Below are 18754 nucleotides of genomic sequence, written 5' to 3'. Positions count from 1 at the left end.
AGCTGTCATCATCAAGACAGCATGGTACTGGCACAAAAACAGACACATAGATCAGTGGAACAGAATAGAGAGCCCAGAAATCGACCCTCAACTCTATGGTCAACTCATCTTCGACAAAGCAGGAAAGAATGTCCAATGGAAAAAAGACAGCCTCTTCAATAAATGGTGCTGGGAAAATTGGACAGCCACATGCAGAAAAATGAAACGGGACCACTTCCTTACACCACACACGAAAATAGACTCCAAATGGATGAAGGACCTCAGTGTGAGAAAGGAATCCATCAAAATCCTTGAGGAGAATGCAGGCAGCAACCTCTTCGACCTCAGCCGTAGCAACATCTTCCTAGGAACAACGGCAAAGGCAAGGGAAGCAAGGGCAAAAATGAACTATTGGGATTTCATCAAGATCAAAAGCTTTTGCACAGCAAAGGAAACAGTTAACAAAACCAAAAGACAACTGACAGAATGGGAGAAGATATTTGCAAACGACATATCAGATAAAGGGCTAGTATCCAAAATCTATAAGGAACTTAGCAAACTCAACACCCAAAGAACAAACAATCCAATCAAGAAATGGGCAGAGGACATGAACAGACATTTCTGCAAAGAAGACATCCAGATGGCCAACGGACACATGAAAAAGTGCTCCACGTCACTCGGCATCAGGGAAATACAAATCAAAACCACAATGAGATATCACCTCACACCAGTCAGAATGGCTAAAATTAACAAGTCAGGAAATCACAGATGCTGGAGAGGATGTGGAGAAAGGGGAACCCTCCTCCACTGTTGGTGGGAATGCAAGCTGGTGCAACCACTCTGGAAAACAGCATGGAGGTTCCTCAAAATGTTGAACATAGAACTACCCTATGACCCAGCAATTGCACTACTGGGTATTTACCCTAAAGATACAAACATAGTGATCCGAAGGGGCACGTGTACCCGAATGTTTATAGCAGCAATGTCTACAATAGCCAGACTATGGAAAGAACCTAGATGTCCATCAACAGATGAATGGATAAAGAAGATGTGGTATATATACACAATGGAATACTATGCAGCCATCAAAAGAAATGAAATCTTGCCATTTGCGACGACGTGGATGGAACTAGAGGGTATCATGCTTAGTGAAATAAGTCAATCGGAGAAAGACAACTATCATATGATCTCCCTGATATGAGGACATGGAGAAGCAACATGGGGGGTTAGGGGGATAGGAGAAGAGCAAATGAAACAAGATGGGATTGGGAGGGAGACAAACCATAAATGACTCTTAATCTCACAAAACAAACTGGGGGTTGCTGGGGGGAGGTGGGATTGGGAGAGGGGGAGCGGGCTATGGACATTGGGGAGGGGAGGCAAACCATAAGAGACTATGTACTCTGAAAAACAACCTGAGGGTTTTGAAGGGTCAGGGGTGGGAGGTTGGGGCAACCTGAGGGTTTTGAAGGGTCAGGGGTGGGAGGTTGGGGGAACAGGTGGTGGGTAATGGGGAGGGCATGTTTTGCATGGAGCACTGGGTGTTGTGCAAAAAGAATGAATACTGTTACACTGAAAAAATAAATAAAATGAAAAAAAAATGAAAAAAAAAACAAAAAAAATGGTCATGATTATTAATACTTCAAGATATAATAGAATTATTGTATTCATGACATAAAAAGAGGATGCAATTAAAAAACAAATATTCAGTCAACAAAAAGAGCTCTTGGAAATTTAAAAGAAAAAAAGTAGTAAAACATCTGTTGAAAGAGCTGGAAAGCAGAGAAAGATGACCAAGAAAAGGAAAAAGCAAAGAAAACAACTAGAAGACTTAGAAAACAGAAGAGAAAGCATCAGTGAAATTTCCCCCACTAGACGACATAGATTTTTGATTAAAAGATCCGCAGTACAATACATGAAATAGACTCAGACAATAGTCCATCACTGTAAAATTTCAGAAACACAAGGTAAAAAAGAGATTCTACAAACTTCCAGAGACAAAGAGAAAGTAGTATAGTTGAGGGCAGAGACAGAGAGAGAGAGAGAAAGAAAGAAGAGTTTTCTTTAAAATATCAAGAATCAAAACAATACAGTGATTCAGCACTTCCATACATCACCTGGTGCTCATCAGAAGTGCCCTCCTTCATCCCCATCGCCTATTTGCCCATCGCCCCCACCCCATCTCCCTCTGGTAACCATCAGTTTGTTCTCTACAATTAAGAGTCTGTTTCTTGGGTTTTGTCCCTCTTTCTCTTTTTTCATTCTTTTGCTCATTTGTTTTATTTCTTAAATTCCACATATGAGTGAAATCTTATGTTATTTGTCTTTCTCTGACTGACTTATTTCACTCAACATTATACTCTGGAGCTCCATCCACACTGTAGCAAATGGCAAGATTTCATTGCTTTATGGCTGAGTAATACTGCATTGTATATATACCATCTCTTCCTTATCCATTCACCTGAAACTATATAAGACTTTATGTTTACTATATTGGAACTAAAATAAAAACCTAAAAAAAAGTACACAAAGATAAACTCGAAATGGATAAAAGACCTCAACATGAGACAGGAATCCATCAGAATCCTAGAGGAGAACATAGGCCATAACCTCTTCGATATCAGCCACAGCAACTTCTTTCAAGATATGTCTCCAAAGGCCAAAGAAACAAAAGCAAAAATGAACTTTTGGGACTTCATCAAGATCAAAAGCTTCTGCACAGCAAAGGAAACAGTCAACAAAACAAAAAGGCAACCCATGGAATGGGAGAAGATATTTGCAAATGACAGTACAGACAAAAGGTTGATATCCAGGATCTATAGAGAACTTCCCAAACTCAACACACACAAAACAGATAATCATATCAAAAAATGGGCAGAAGATATGAACAGACACTTCTCCAACGAAGACATACAAATGGCTATCAGACACATGAAAAAATGTTCATCATCACTAGCCATCAGGGAGATTCAAATGAAAACCACATTGAGATACCACCTCACACCAGTTAGAATGGCCAAAATTAGCAAGACAGGAAACAACGTGTGTTGGAGAGGATGTGGAGAAAAGGGAACCCTCTTACACTGTTGGTGGGAATGCAAGTTAGTGCAGCCACTCTGGAGAACAGTGTGGAGATTCCTGAAGAAATTAAGAATAGAGCTTCCCTATGACCCTGCAATTGCACTGCTGGGTATTTACCCCAAAGATACAGATGTAGTGAAAAGAAGGGCCATCTGTACCCCAATGTTTATTGCAGCAATGGCTACGGTCGCCAAACTGTGGAAAGAACCAAGATGCCCTTCAACGGATGAATGGATAAGGAAGATGTGGTACATATACACAATGGAGTATTATGCCTCCATCAGAAAGGATGAATACCCAACTCTTGTAGCAACATGGACGGGACTGGAAGAAATTATGCTGAGCGAAATAAGTCAAGCAGAGAGAGTCAAGTATCATATGGTCTCACTTATTTGTGGAGCATAACAAAGAACATGGAGGACATGGGGAGATGGAGAGGAGAGGGAGTTGAGGGAAACTGGAAGGGGAGATGAACCATGAGAGACTATGGAATCTGAAAAACAACCAGAGGGTTTGGAAGGGGCGGCGGGGGGTGGGGGGGGGGTGGGAGGTTGAGGAACCAGGTGGTGGGTAATAGGGAGGGCACGTACTGCATGGAGCACTGGGTGTGATGCCAAAACAATGAACACTGTTATACTGTAAATAAACAAATAACAAAAACAACAACAACAACAACAACAACAAAAAACCTAAAAAAAGACTAATATCTATCATTTCCCAATAACTTTTAGTACTTCAATCTCAACACAAATGCAAATTGCCTGCAAATTTAAATGAAAATTTTGATATAAGATACAGAACTTCTAGTAGTAGACCAAAGTAATATTGAAGTGCTAGTTCAGTATTACCCAAAACCACTGACAATTAATGGTTATGCCCAGTTACAGACCAGCTAACAAATGAAAAAAGAACCAACAAGGATAATGACATAGCAGATACTCAGAATGAGAGTACTATTTTATTTATATTTATTTAAGGTTTATTTATTTATTTGAGAGAGAAAGAAAGTGTAAGTGCAGAGTTAGTGAGAGGGTGGTAGAGGGAGAAGGAGAGAGAAACTCTTAAGTAGACTCAGCACGGAGCATGCAGCCTGATGAGGTGCTGGATATCATGACCCAGAGATCATGACCTGAGCTGGAACCAAGCCTCAGATGTTTAACCGACTGTGCCACCCAGGCACCCAAAGAATACTATTTAAATAATTATATTCAAGATTAAAAAAGGCCTTTGGTAAAACTGATGAAATCCTCAAATACTAATTCAAAAAAGGACTCTATGATCCCACTATAAAATTCAAACATGATATAAAGTTATTGTTTGTGGAATATTTCTGTTGGAAAATTATTCTAAAAATTAGCATGGAGTTTTCATAATGATCTTAATTTTATTAAATCTAAAATTAATTTTTAAAAAGAATCACAATAGTTTCTCAGTGGCAACATTAGGAAGTAGAAATGGATGGAGCAACATCTTCAAAATTCTAAGGGAAAAATTATACTCTAATATGATATCTAATCTAATCTAACAGACCATTATGTATTTAGATAAAGACATTTTCCTATGTACAAGGTCACAAATATATTCCTCTCAAGCATTTTTCTTAGGGAGCTACAAAAGGATGTGCTTTAATTTATGGATGAAGATGGGTTTTAGTACGTGGAATTTAACCAAATGAATAATATTTTTGTCTGAAAAAGAATGGATCGACACAAGGGAATGGTGAAGGCAATGCCTAGGATAGATTTAACAGGACAGCCTGTGGGAACAGCTATGGCAGCAGGCATCACCAGAGAGAACCCAGTTCAGACAGAACACTCCAGAAACTGAAACAAGAAAATTCTTCAGGAAGATGAAGCTGACTGAATGTTATGTTTTCCAACCAAACGAGGAGAGACTTATTACAGTGTATGGGACTAAATTAGTGATAAGTCCCTAAAACACTAAGCAAATTAACCAACCAACAAACAAAAAAAGACCCTGTGATTAATTCCTCAAAGGAGAATAGAAAGCTGGCATAAAACTAAAGGTAAACTTCATGGTGGGGGCGCGAATAGTCTCGATATTATTATACTATCACCACAGACTGGAGGGATGGCTATGGTGGGGCTATAGCAGAGGAAGGGCAGGAAGGGGAAGGAGGGCAAACTGAGAGGGGGGCGTCTGAAGGAACATTAAGTCTGCACCTTCTGGAGAGAGGAGCCAACAGATAATGCTTTAGAGACCAAGAAGTAGCATTATAAGCAAATCATGCACACACATGTGGCTGAAATCAAACAACAGGGAAAAAGGAGTAAAAGTATTTACTTCTAAGAATCAGGAAACAGAGGGAGTGTATGACAGTCTGAACTTTTTCTATAAAATGCTCTTATATAATTTTGTTACTCTTCACATAAGGTATATTTATAATGGATAAACATATTTTTTTTAAATGAGAAATAAGTAACAATTCTTATGACCTAACTTTTCAAATGAGTTTTATGCAGACTGAAAAGATGCCTTATCGTCTCCCTCCATGTTTGTGTGTACCTGTATTTGGATTCAGGTATGGGCGGCCTTTATCATTTTACAGGTAACATGGGGGGAGAGTAGTCAAACTTTTAAATGGAGAAACTCTAAATGTTAAAATTAGAAATTATTCATCTCTAATTTTGAGATAAAACATTCATCACAGACAAGCCTGTCTGAAGTCTCCCTTGAAGAGGTTTTCAGAACTTACTCCATAAGCCTGAGAGCTGCGTGGTCTATGCTTGCGTGGGTTACAACTGTCTATCTATTGGGTCATACAGAACGATGGGACAGTCCATCTTGTGGCTCCTCTTCTACAGACACCCAAAGGAAATTCTGCCTTCTTCATCAGAGCCAATCTACGGCTTCTGAGCCTCAAAGAGCTGCTGCCTGAAGAATGACTGAAGAGGTAAGGTTCAAAGTAGTAGGGCTCTTATATGAATCTGAGTAAGGAGGAGCCTAAAAACCATTTCTATTTTCTAAGGACCCAACCCATTGGTTCAAAACAACTCTACCTCCTTTCTTCCAACAGCTGGATCTAGTGGCTCTTTCATGTCAGGAGAACTTCTCATTTCTAGTAGAGGAATCAGCCTTATTCCACGACAGGGCTAACAATATTAATAGCTACCACAGCTGGGAAGCACTTAGTAGGTGCTACTGGCCAAAGTGCTCCGCAAGCATGTCTCATTGACTCTTCACAACAACCCTACAACGTTGCCACTATTACTGCTTCCATCACTGAAACTGGAAGTCATAGGGTCAAGTGTTGCACTGACATGCTTCAACATCGTGCTATTCCAATGACACTGAGGTCCATATTTTAACAGTTTGTATCATTTTCAGCAGACAGAATGTGCCAGCGAATAGATCTCTTACCTGGGTGAATCCATTAAATGTACCACCAGAAGCCTAAACAGAAAAGAAAATCAAAGTATGTTATGTTTTATCATTTTTGAGGGATCAGTAAATGTCCACCAGACAAGTTGGAAAGTGAAGACCACTACATGTTTTAAAATCAAACAAAAGGTTGCTGTGCATGAAAGTGTTCAGGAAATGCAAAAGGCCATACAGTATTATTTTAAATAGGCTGACAAAGAAAGATTATTTTTACAAATAATAATATTTACTGGCGTGTGGCTCAGTGTGAACCAAAGCCCACTTTCACAATAATGAGAAGATGATTCCAGAGAAAAGCCACGAGGGGTTAAGTAGATCCTTTTTTAGGCCACTGATAGAATCTAGAAGCATCTTCAGTATTTCTCTAATATATCATTTGGATCAAAAGCTGTTATGAGAGTCTGTAGTTTTAGGGAACCTGGGTAGAAACATATCATGTACCCTTACTGCTGTAGAATCACTCTAGGAAGAGTAAATTAGCCTGTTCTACACATTTTTAGTTGTTTTTAGTGTTTGAACAGTAAAAATGAATATAGAATAAACATAATAAATGGGATGGTAAAATAGACTCATTAGTTCCCAACACAAAGACCCTGCTTTTGTAATTTTTTTTTTTTTTTTTTTTTTGTCAACCTATTTGTGTTTGGTCTGCACGGATTTCAAGGAGATGAGGCAAGCCTCAGAGAAGACAATGATGAATGGATAATGAAGTAGGTGGGAAACATTAGGGAAACAGAACCTACAAAAGTCTTTGGCTCGTCTATACTACAAGGTGGGGTAAGTACCTCTTCTTTATCAGGCTCTATTTCTTGGTACAACAATACATATCTCTGGTTAGCAATTTCATCTTCAGATAAATCTGAGTTGCTGACGTCACTGTCTTGGGGACTAGCAGAACTCTTAGTGCTAGCATTGTGGTCTAGCTAGCTCTCGACTTTGTTCCCAGCAGTTAGCAATGGCTTGTTCCCCACATAAATCTGCTGCTAAGTCCACCACGTCTTCAACTATATCTAAATGCTCCCAGCAATTATCTCTGATAGGCCAGTGGTTAGTAGCATCAAGCCAACTGGCAAGTCCACTTGCTTGGCCATCTGGTATACCAGAGAATTCTAATGTATCCATACTATTCACTGCTGGATCCAAGCTCGGCTGCCAGATTTGACCTGGATATGTTGCCCAAGAGTCTGTTTTTACAATCGTTGGCAAGTTAATGATATGGCTACAGTTCCCAGTTGCTGTACTTTCAGACCCCTCTATTAATGAGTCTTCTGCCTTACGCAAACACCAATCTCTTCTGCTTAAATTATTTTCCAGAGAATAATTAAACTCTGTCCTAGAATGAGCTGCCACTTGATGTTCTAATGATGAAATAACAGCCTGATTTTCATTCCTGTCAACCCCAGGAGTATGTAACATAGCCTTATGCTGAATTTCTTCAGCATCTGCACTGCCTTGTCCTGAGTGATGTATTATATCCTGGATAGAAGAGTCTATTTAATTTTCCCTATGTCTTTTCTAGCTAAACCACATCCCTCAGGGCTTTCATTTTCACTATGAGATACAGAATCAGTCTGGAAATGTAGATTAAGAATATGTGTGTGATGGGCGGGATTAGATCCAGAGCCCTCTATATTTTCACAATTATGAATTACTACTTGATTCCCCTCATCAAGCCCTTGGCTTCTGTCACTAAATTCAGCTGCCATATCTACTCTTTCTAGGTCTTCTTCTAATACATCAGTCTTATCACAATATTTTTTATTGGTCTTTTCAATTTCCTTACAACCAATTCTTAGATCTTTCCTCATTTCCTCTTTACTAACTACTAAGGTCTCCTGGTTTTGCTTTCCTAGTGTCTTAAGAAGATCGACTAGCCTGTCTCCTGTACTTTCACACGCTTTCTCCTCAAACTCCTCTGTACCTTCTAGTGCCTTGATATCAATAGCTCTAGTGTCTACCTTTTCACATGTCTCCACACCTGCCCACATAGAATCTTCTATCTTCTCTTTCTCTTCTTCTTCTTCTTCTGACTGTTTAACATCTTCTTGATTTTCTTTGACCAGGCCACCAGTTTCTGTGGCTGCCATCTCTGAGGCAGGTAAGTCATGAGGCTGCTCCATCTCTGTAGAAGCCACGGTGGCAATTCCAGCCTCAGGCACAGGCTTTGGGTACAGGTGTTCATTTCCACACGGAGGGGCTGGCCCCACAACATGCTCACCCTGTTCAGCTACAGTGTGCCAGTCAGCAGAAGAAGCAATTCCAGTGCGTAATCCCATGCCTTGCTCTGCTTCAGAGAGACATGAAGAGCCTTCTTGAGACCCACCTTGGGTAACTGCCTGGCTGACACTCTCTGTACTACCATCAGGGCCCCAAACAAATGCACCTAGGCCAATCTGAGATCTTTGAATTTCTTCAGCCAACCCACTGTCTGGAGTCTCCTCCATGATCAGGTTACACAGGGAAAGACTCTTTAGAGTATGCAGAACAGCAAAGGAAAAAAAAAGAAGAAGATGAAACAGATCATGGTAAGATTTGATGAGAAATGCAAAGCTCTTCAATAGAGTAGCACCAGTTAAACAAAGCTAGAGAGCATTTAAATTAACTGTCTTAAGGTTAAATCTGCGATTAGCAATGCCATGAGAAAAAAAAAAAGCTCATTCTAGATAATATTCATGTATATAATACACATTAAATATTTTTAAAAATCCAGAATGTTCTGGATATTTACCTACCGGCTGTACCAAATCAGTGCTTGTCTGTATGAGTTAAAAAAAAAATAATAATCAATAATAACAATAATAATGGGTCAAAAGAAACAAATTCTCTGGCACATTAAAATCCCATGCTGTCCACAGTCAATACTCTCCTGAAAGCTGCAGCTCCTACTTGTTTGAGACTAAATTTTACAACTTGTTTTGTGACAAGAATGAGTTTTGTACCAATACTGCTTAAGACCACACAGTTGAAACATGAAGAAAGCCTCTCTCATTTTCTAGTTAACAAAAATGTTTTAGGGCTATTACAAGACTCCTGATTTATCAGACTTTGAAATGCAAAGTTTCAAATAAATAAGCAAACCCAAGAACACCAGAATAAGACCAAGCCCTAGCAGCCACAAAAGTACACAACATCATGTGCTCTGACACAATTATCAGAATAAATCTTCCCCCAAACTCACCCCATTCTTGCTTCTGCCTCTGAGGTAGTGTTTATATGGAGGATGATCTGTTACTAACCACTCTGGATGATTCTCCTCATGTTCTCCCCCACCATGCCCCCAACCCCACCCCCAGCCTAGAAGCATTATCTGCACACAAACGAGCAACACAGGGAGACTGAGAGGATCAAGAAACAGCAGCATTTATGTACAGGGACCTACAGGTTTGCGTTTTTGTAACTGCTACTATTCTTAGCAGGTTTGTCCTCTGAAAGGACCCAAGATCCTTCGAGATGATCCCTCCCTCCTCACCATACCATTCCTAGCTAGGAAAAAATGTATTATAGCTCCAGCTAAAGATATGAAATAATGGAATAACGAAATATTAATAATGTCCTCTTGATCGTCACGACCATGAACACAGAGTTGTAGTCAGAATTCAAATGTGGCTAGAATTTAAATATCTATGTATCCCTTTTTGTGATTACACAAGCAAAGTCATCTCACTCTAAAAGATGTTTTCAGTCAACATTTTTTACGTGTTCTCTCAAGAGCCTTCCATGATGCTTCAAGGATCCTAAGTAGTGCAGTATAAACCCACTTATGGAAGGGAAGGGAGCAGTCATCTTTGTGTTTTGAGGGACAAGAGTAGCAATGTCACTTTAGAAGATTAGGCCCATGAATAGCTAGATCTAGAAAACTTTCCTGTTGCTGTCTCACTGGAAAAGAAGTTATCATGAAACTCAATAGTTGAGTTCTGAAGACCATGTGACCAGAGCTTTTCCAAAACAGGGCAAACGCCCCGCCCATGAGGGGCGCGAGTCTCCCTATGGTGTGGTCACCCTCTGAATCCACATGGGTGTGCTGCCAACACAAAGCTCTGTTCGTGTCTCTTCCCCAAATTCTAACTTCTTGAAGTACTCATCCTCACCCATCAGATTAGCTGAATACACACCTTTTATGGATCTGTACTGGATGTGGGGCAGAGCACTCTTTAGATACTATCTGCTTCATCCTCACACAACCCTCTATGATAGGCCTCCTTACCCTTATTTTACAGATGAGAAATACGGAGACTGAGAGACAAGTCCATAAATGCTTAAAGTCATATTGTTATAAAAGGTTGAGTCTGGGCTCAAATCCAGGGCTGTCTGGCTCTAAAGCTCAAATTCTTTTTGAGAAAACTTCATTATCATAATAATACAAAAGACATTCCCCGTGCAGATTAGCCTGCCCCTTACATTTTCTCATCCATGTTTTCTTTCGTTCTATTTAAAAGCAACAAAAAATGGGCCCGCTCTTTGCTACAACATCTCCAGTAGCCACTGATAACCACGGGAAGAAGCACAAAGGGGCGTGACACCAAATTCTTGCTTATCCAGTGCTCTGGCACACTGACACTCTTTTCCTCACCATTATTTCCAGGTGCTGGCAATGCTTGGAACCTTCAGGGAGATGATGATTGCTCTAGGAGACTACACTGCCATTAAAAATGTCTAGGTCGTCTTCCCACCACAGGTGAATTAAAATATAACAGGGCTTCCAAATGTCTGGGGATCCAGATACATCAAAATACAAGCTTTTAGAACTCTTACCGTCCATAGGTCCCAGGGCAATGTCTGAAAAGAGGTAAATAAAAATATGGTTAGCATACAAATCCTACGCATGTAAAAGATACTGAAGTGACAAAATTTCTTGAGGGAAAACATCTGAAACACTGAGCACAGACAGCACTGTTCAACAGAACTTTGGTGATGCTGATGCTCCATATCTGTGTTGTCCAATATAGCAGCCTCTAGTCACATGTAGCTACGGGCTCTTGAAATGTGCTAGTGTAACAGAACCAAATGTTAAATTTTACATAATTTTACTTAATTTGAATTTGGATAGTCAAATGTGGCTTGTGGCTACCACACTGGACACCAGAGGACCAGTCGATCTGCTTTCGCTCTGCAAGTTGAAAGCTGTATCTGGAACATGATGAATGGGTTTACTTTAGCACTTGTGTGCATGCTCACACGTGCACAAACACACACCCATACACACACACACACACAGTTAAATGTGTAAATAGTCACATCTTTGGGGACATGCAGATCTGAGTCATTGCTAATAACTACCTCCTCTCCTCCCACCACCATATTCAAGAGGTTGCATTATGATCAGTTTGATGGTAAATGAACCCCACAAAAAGAGTTCTTTAATACGTTGAGTTAGATGATAACACAGCTCAACTAATAGATAATCATGCAAATTAGCAGGGTGCTCCCTAAGACATATGGATGAATTAGACTTACTGCTGGTATTTTAATCATCAAGCTCATTGATCCTGGGGAATGGATCCAGATGGTTCAAGTGATTTCTGCTGTGTGTTGGGGAAAGTGAGGGAGACCTCTCTTTCTCATTTCCTTTGTGACTGAGAATTGCTGCCAAAGCCACATCCTTTTCTGTCTTTGTTTTTGTGACTGGAACAGATCTGTGTTTATGCACTAGTTTTGAATCACTAAATGAGTGGCAAATTAGAAAGCCTAGTACTCATCAGGATTCTGCACTACAGAATGTGGGCTCTGTGATTCTGAGTGAGCCCACCCCCCTTGCCCCAACCCCCTAGTCTGGGTCTGCTCAAACTGTCTGGCCCCAGCCACCCAGCATCTCTGTGCAGCCTGGCGGGTCTCTGGGTTAGCAACCACCTGTCAATGACTAAGAAAGGAGATCAGAACAGCTGCAGGGAAAGCCATAGTTATTTGCATGTGGACTCCTGCAACTAATATGCACTTCCTGATTATACAGATGATTTGGGTCTTCTTGCTTCCAGGCCCCTTAAGAATCATAGCCCATAGAAGCTACTCTATATTCTTGCATAATGTAGACAGCACTGGTATTTTCTCCAAAAGAAGGCAGCAATGTGAAACGGCATGTTTATCAGTCCTCAGGATCATGAAAGAGTGTGTTAACTCCTGTGGACACTGTGGAGATCACAGGTGAGGTGTTCTGCTAGCAGCGAGAACATTCATTTAAAACACTGGGTCAGGTGATGGGTAAGGGAGATCATTCTGAGTGAAGGAGAAGAAAGGCCAGCAGAGTCTAATGGCTCTGTTCTTTTTGCTATTGCAGCCTCCGACTGTCCGTGGTGAAACGGAGATGTGATCAGAGAGGTTCAGAGAATGACGCTGCTATGAGTTGACTCAATTAGAGCCACCGGGACCAGGGGCAGTGCTTTTCCTAACTGCAATGATGCGTTTTCTTCCAAAGACTTTTGAAGGTTTAACTGAGGTCTTTTTCTTTTTTTTTTTTTTTTTGGAAATTCTGAAAGGATCTTTGTTCTAAATCTACACAGAGTTCTACGATCTGTGGATTTATTTAATCATGAGTTGATACAAAAGAGACTTCTCACTCGATTCAAATTCACAGACAGAAATGCTGTGGCATCTCATCCACTGACCACAACAGCATCCACAGCAGAGACCTTGCTTCTGCCACTACAGCAGTGAATGCTGGAGAGCATGGCAGAGGAAGGCCCATGAATTCTGCACAACAAAAAGCTCTGACAGGGAAGTATTCTGAATGCGATATGCATTCATATTCTGCTTTCCTTGGCCACCAAGGCAGAGCTTCAAAACCTGCTGACAATTATTATGTTAGCATTTCCCAAAGTATATCTTAGAGTACATTCCAATGACTGTTAATAAACTTTCATTGAAACAGATTTCTGGGGTCAAATTTGGGAAACTCTAAGTTAAACAAGCCTACACAGTTTTTTTCTTTAATTGTAGAACATCTTGGAAGTTTTACTATTCCAATGCATATCATGACTCTCCTTTTAAAAGGGAGTTAATAGAACTTTCCCAAACATTTATCTAAGAGACTCATTTTCTGCAAAATATCTTTAAGGCTATTTTCTGATCTGCATATTAATTAGTTGCTTTATTAACATCTCAGATTTTTATTGTTCCTATATTAAAACAGGGAGGCCTTTAAAAACCCAGTCACATTCTGGAATAAATCATGGATTAGGAGAAGCTTATTTATCAAGGTTTATATTAAGGTTTTTATGGTTTAACTATAAGGTATCAGAAGACTTCATGACTGGAAAATTGAGTGAGATCTCAATTCTCAACTTTAGTTTTTTAATACACTTTCATTAATTAATTTGAAATATATTCTGGCATCTTTAGATTTGCCCAAATTTAAGTGTGAGCCTCCAAGCACATCAAAAATATGGATATAGAGGGAGGAGTCAAGATGGCGGAGAAGTAGCAGCCTGAGACTACATCAGGTAGCAGGAGATCAGCTCGATAGCTTATCTAAACATTGCAAACACCTACAAATCCAACGGGAGAGCGAAGAGAAGAAGAACAGCAACTCTAGAAACAGAAAATCAACCACTTTCTGAAAGGTAGGACTGGGGGAGAAGTGAATCTAAAAAAACGGGAAGATAGACCGCGGGGGGAGGGGCCGGCTCCCGGCAAGCGGCGGAGGAACGGAGCACAAAATCAGGACTTTTAAAAGTCTGTTCCACTGAGGGACATTGCTCCAGGGGCTAAACCGGGGTGAAGCCCACGCGGGGTCAGCGTGGTCCCAGGTCCCGCAGGGTCACAGAAGGATCGGGGGTGTCGGAGTGTCGGAGAGCTCGCAGGTATTAGAACGGAGAAGCCGGCTGCAGAGACAGAGCCGAGGACTGAACTCTCAGCTCGGGGTTACCTTGAGCTTGTCGCGGCCTGGGTGAGCTCGGAGCGCGGCTAGAGGCTGGGGATACGGGAGTGATTGGGTGCTGTCCTCTGGGGGCGCACTGAGGAGTGGGGCCCCAGGCTCTCGGCTCCTCCGGGCCGGAGACTGGGAGGCCGCCATTTTCATTCCCGTCCTCCGGAACTCTACGGAAAGCCTTCAGGGAACAGAAGCTCCCAAAAGCGAACCCGAGCCGATTACTTAGTCTGGCCGCCGGTAAGGGCGGTGCAATCCCGCCTCGGGCAAAACACTTCAGAGTCACTACAACAGGCCCCTCCCCCAGAAGATCAACAAAATATCCAGCCAGGACGAAGTTCATCTATCAAGGAGAAAGCAGGTTCAATTCCTAAGACAGCAGAGCAATTCCAGAGGAGGAGAAAGCAAAGCACGGAACTCATGGCTTTCTCCCCATGATTCTTTAGTCTTGCGGCTACTTCAATTTTTTTTTTCTTTTTTCAATTTTTTTTTCTTTTTTCTTTTTTCTTCTTCTGCTAAATTTTTTAAAACTTTCACCCTTTTCTTTTTTAACGTTTTTTGACTAGTTCATCTAAATATATATATTTTTACTATCTTTTTTATATTTTTTTATTTTTTAAATTTTTTTCTTTTTTATTCCTTTTTTTTTTTTTTTCAGAACCTGTTTTTATCCCCTTTCTCGCCCCCACAATTAGGGGTCTCTTCTGATTTGGTTACAGCGCATTTTTCTGGGGTCTTTGCCACCCTTTTAGTAGTTTGTTTGCTCCTTCATATCCTCTTATCTGGACAAAATGACAAGGCAGAAAAAATCACCACAAACAAAAGAACAAGAGACAGTACCGAAGGCTAGGGACTTAATCAACACAGACATTGGTATTATGTCAGATCAAGAGTTCAGAATGACGATTCTGAACATTCTAGCCGGGCTCGAAAAAGGCATGGAAGATATTAGAGAAACCCTCTCTGGAGATATTAAAGCCCTTTCTGGAGAAATTTAAGAACTAAAATCTAACCAAGTTGAAATCAAAAAAGCTATTAATGAGGTGCAATCAAAAATGGAGGCTCTCACTGCTAGGATAAATGAGGCAGAAGAAAGAATTAGTGATACAGAAGACCAAATGACAGAGAATAAGGAAGCCGAGCAAAAGAGGGACAAACAGCTACTGGACCATGAGGGGAGAATTCGAGAGATAAGTGACACCATAAGACGAAACAACATTAGAATAATTGGGATTCCAGAAGAAGAAGAAACAGAGAGGGGAGCAGAAGGTCTATTGGAGAGAATTTCCCTAATATGGCAAAGGGAACAAGCATCAAAATCCAGGAGATGCAGAGAACCCCCCTCAAAGTCAACAAGAATAGGTCCACACCCCGTCACCTAATAGTAAAATTGACAAGTCTTAGTGACAAAGAGAAAATCCTGAAAGCAGCCCGAGAAAAGAAGTCTGTAACATACAATGGTAAAAATATTAGATTGGCAGCAGACTTATCCACAGAGACCTGGCAGGCCAGAAAGAGCTGGCATGATATATTCAGAGCACTCAACGAGAAAAACATGCAGCCAAGAATACTCTATCCAGCTAGGCTATCATTGAAAATAGAAGGAGAGATCAAAAGCTTCCAGGACAAACAAAAACTGAAAGAATTTGCAAACACCAAACCAGCTCTCCAGGAAATATTGAAAGGGGTCCTCTAAGCAAAGAGAGAGCCTAAAAGTAGTAGATCAGAAAGGTACAGAGACAATATACAGAGTCACCTTACAGGCTAATAATGGCACCAAATTCATATCTCTCAATAGTTACCCTGAATGTTAATGGGCTAAATGCCCCAATCAAAAGACACAGGGTATCAGAATGGATAAAAAAACAAAACCCATCAGTATGTTGCCTACAAGAAACTCATTTTAGACGCGAAGACACCTCCAGATTGAAAGTGAGGGGGTGGAAAACAATTTACCATGCTAATGGGCATCAGAAGAAAGCTGGGGTGGCAATCCTTATATCAGATCAATTAGATTTTAAGCCAAAGACTATAATAAGAGACGAGGAAGGACACTATATCCTACTCAAAGGGTCTGTCCAACAAGAAGATCTAACAATGTTAAATATCTATGCCCCTAACGTGGGAGCAGCCAACTATATCAACCAATTAATAACAAAATCAAAGAAACACATCAATAATAATACAATAATAGTAGAGGACTTTAACACTCCCCTCACTGAAATGGACAGATCATCCAAGCCAAAGATCAACAAGGAAATAAAGGCCTTAAATGACACACTGGACCAGATGGACATCACAGATATATTCAGAACATTTCATGCCAAAGCAACAGAATACACATTCTTCTCTAGTGCACATGGAACCTTCTCCAGAATAGATCACATCCTGGGTCACAAATCAGGTCTCAACCGGTATCAAAAGATTGGGATTATTCCCTGCATATTTTCAGACCACAATGCTCTGAAGCTAGAACTCAATCACAAGAGGAAAGCTGGAAAGAACCCAAATACATGGAGACTAAACAGCATCCTTCTAAAGAATGAATGGGTCAACCAGGAATTTAAAGAAGAATTGAAAAAAATCATGGAAACAAATGATAATGAAAACACAACAGTTCAAAATCTGTGGGACACAGCAAAGGCAGTCCTGAGAGGAAAATATATAGCGGTACAAGCCTTTCTCAAGAAACAAGAAAGGTTTCAAGTACACAACCTAACCCTACACGTAAAGGAGCTGGAGAAAGAACAAGAAAGAAACCCTAAACCCAGCAGGAGAAGAGAAATCATAAAGATCAGAGCAGAAATCAATGAAATAGAAACCAAAAAAAACAATAGAAAAAATCAATGAAACTAGGAGCTGGTTCTTTGAAAGAATCAGTAAGATTGATAAACCCCTGGCCAGACTCATCAAAAAGAAAAGAGAAAGGACCCAAATCAATAAAATCATGAATGAAAGAGGAGAGATCACAACTAACACCAAAGAAATACAGACAATTATAAGAACATACTATGAGCAACTCTACGCCAACAAATTGGACAATCTGGAAGAAATGGATGCATTCCTAGAGACATATAAACTACCACAACTGAACCAGGAAGAAATAGAAAACCTGAACAGGCCCATAACCAGTAAGGAGATTGAAACAGTCATCAAAAATCTCCAAACAAACAAAAGCCCAGGGCCAGACGGCTTCCCAGGGGAATTCTACCAAACATTTAAAGAAGAACTCATTCCTATTCTCCTGAAACTGTTCCAAAAAATAGAAATGGAAGGAAAACTTCCAAACTCATTTTATGAGGCCAGCATCACCTTGATCCCAAAACCAGACAAGGATCCCACCAAAAAAGAGAACTACAGACCAATATCCTTGATGAACACAGACGCAAAAATTCTCGCCAAAATACTAGCCAATAGGATTCAACAGTACATTAAAAGGATTATTCACCACGATCAAGTGGGATTTATTCCAGGGCTGCAGGGTTGGTTCAACATCCGCAAATCAATCAATGTGATAGAACACATTAATAAAAGAAAGAACAAGAAACATATGATACTCTCAATAGATGCTGAAAAAGCATTTGACAAAGTACAGCATCCCTTCCTGATCAAAACTCTTCAAAGTGTAGGGACCGAGGGCACATACCTCAATATTATCAAAGCCATCTATGAAAAACCCACCGCAAATATCATTCTCAATGGAGAAAAACTGAAAGCTTTTCCGTTAAGGTCAGGAACACGGCAGGGATGTCCATTATCACCACTGCTATTCAACATAGTACTAGAAGTCCTAGCCTCAGCAATCAGACAACAAAAAGAAATTAAAGGCATCCAAATCGGTAAAGAAGAAGTCAAACTATCACTCTTTGCAGATGATATGATACTATATGTGGAAAACCCAAAAGACTCCACTCCAAAACTGCTAGAACTTGTCCAGGAATTCAGTAAAGTGTCAGGATATAAAATCAATGCACAGAAATCAGTTGCATTTCTCTACACCAACAACAAGACAGAAGAAAGAGAAATTAAGGAGTCAATCCCATTTACAATTGTACCCAAAACTATAAGATACCTAGGAATAAACCTAACCAAAGAGACTAAGAATCTATACACAGAAAATTATAAAGTACTCATGAAAGAAATTGAGGAAGACACAAAGAAATGGAAAAATGTTCCATGCTCCTGGATTGGAAGAATAAATATTGTGAAAATGTCCATGCTACCTAAAGCAATCTACACATTTAATGCAATCCCTATCAAAATACCATCCATTTTTTTCAAAGAAATGGAACAAATAATCCTCAAATTTATATGGAACCAGAAAAGACCTCGAATAGCCAAAGGAATATTGAAAAAGAAAGCCAAAGTTGGTGGCATCACAATTCCGGACTTCAAGCTCTATTACAAAGCTGTCATCATCAAGACAGCATGGTA

The 18754-nt window shown here is 40.2% G+C and overlaps 1 protein-coding gene across 2 annotated transcripts in view; it reads right to left on the bottom strand.

Moving 5' to 3' along the window:
• Window positions 1-18754, bottom strand: part of AMPH (amphiphysin) — a 276162-nt gene that overhangs the window by 52631 nt on the left and 204777 nt on the right. For both annotated transcript variants that reach the window (XM_046021643.1, XM_046021642.1), the window contains exons 13-15: window positions 11215-11238; window positions 9195-9218; window positions 6442-6474 (exon numbers count right to left, since the gene is read on the bottom strand). In XM_046021643.1, coding sequence (XP_045877599.1) covers window positions 6442-6474; window positions 9195-9218; window positions 11215-11238 — 81 coding nt within the window. The remainder of the gene's footprint in view (window positions 1-6441; window positions 6475-9194; window positions 9219-11214; window positions 11239-18754) is intronic.

The sequence above is a fragment of the Meles meles genome, chromosome 10 (genome assembly GCF_922984935.1).
Source record: "Meles meles chromosome 10, mMelMel3.1 paternal haplotype, whole genome shotgun sequence".
Taxonomy (NCBI): domain Eukaryota; kingdom Metazoa; phylum Chordata; class Mammalia; order Carnivora; family Mustelidae; genus Meles; species Meles meles.
Note: the sequence above shows the minus strand (reverse complement) of the source record. Positions and strands in the feature narration are given on the sequence as shown.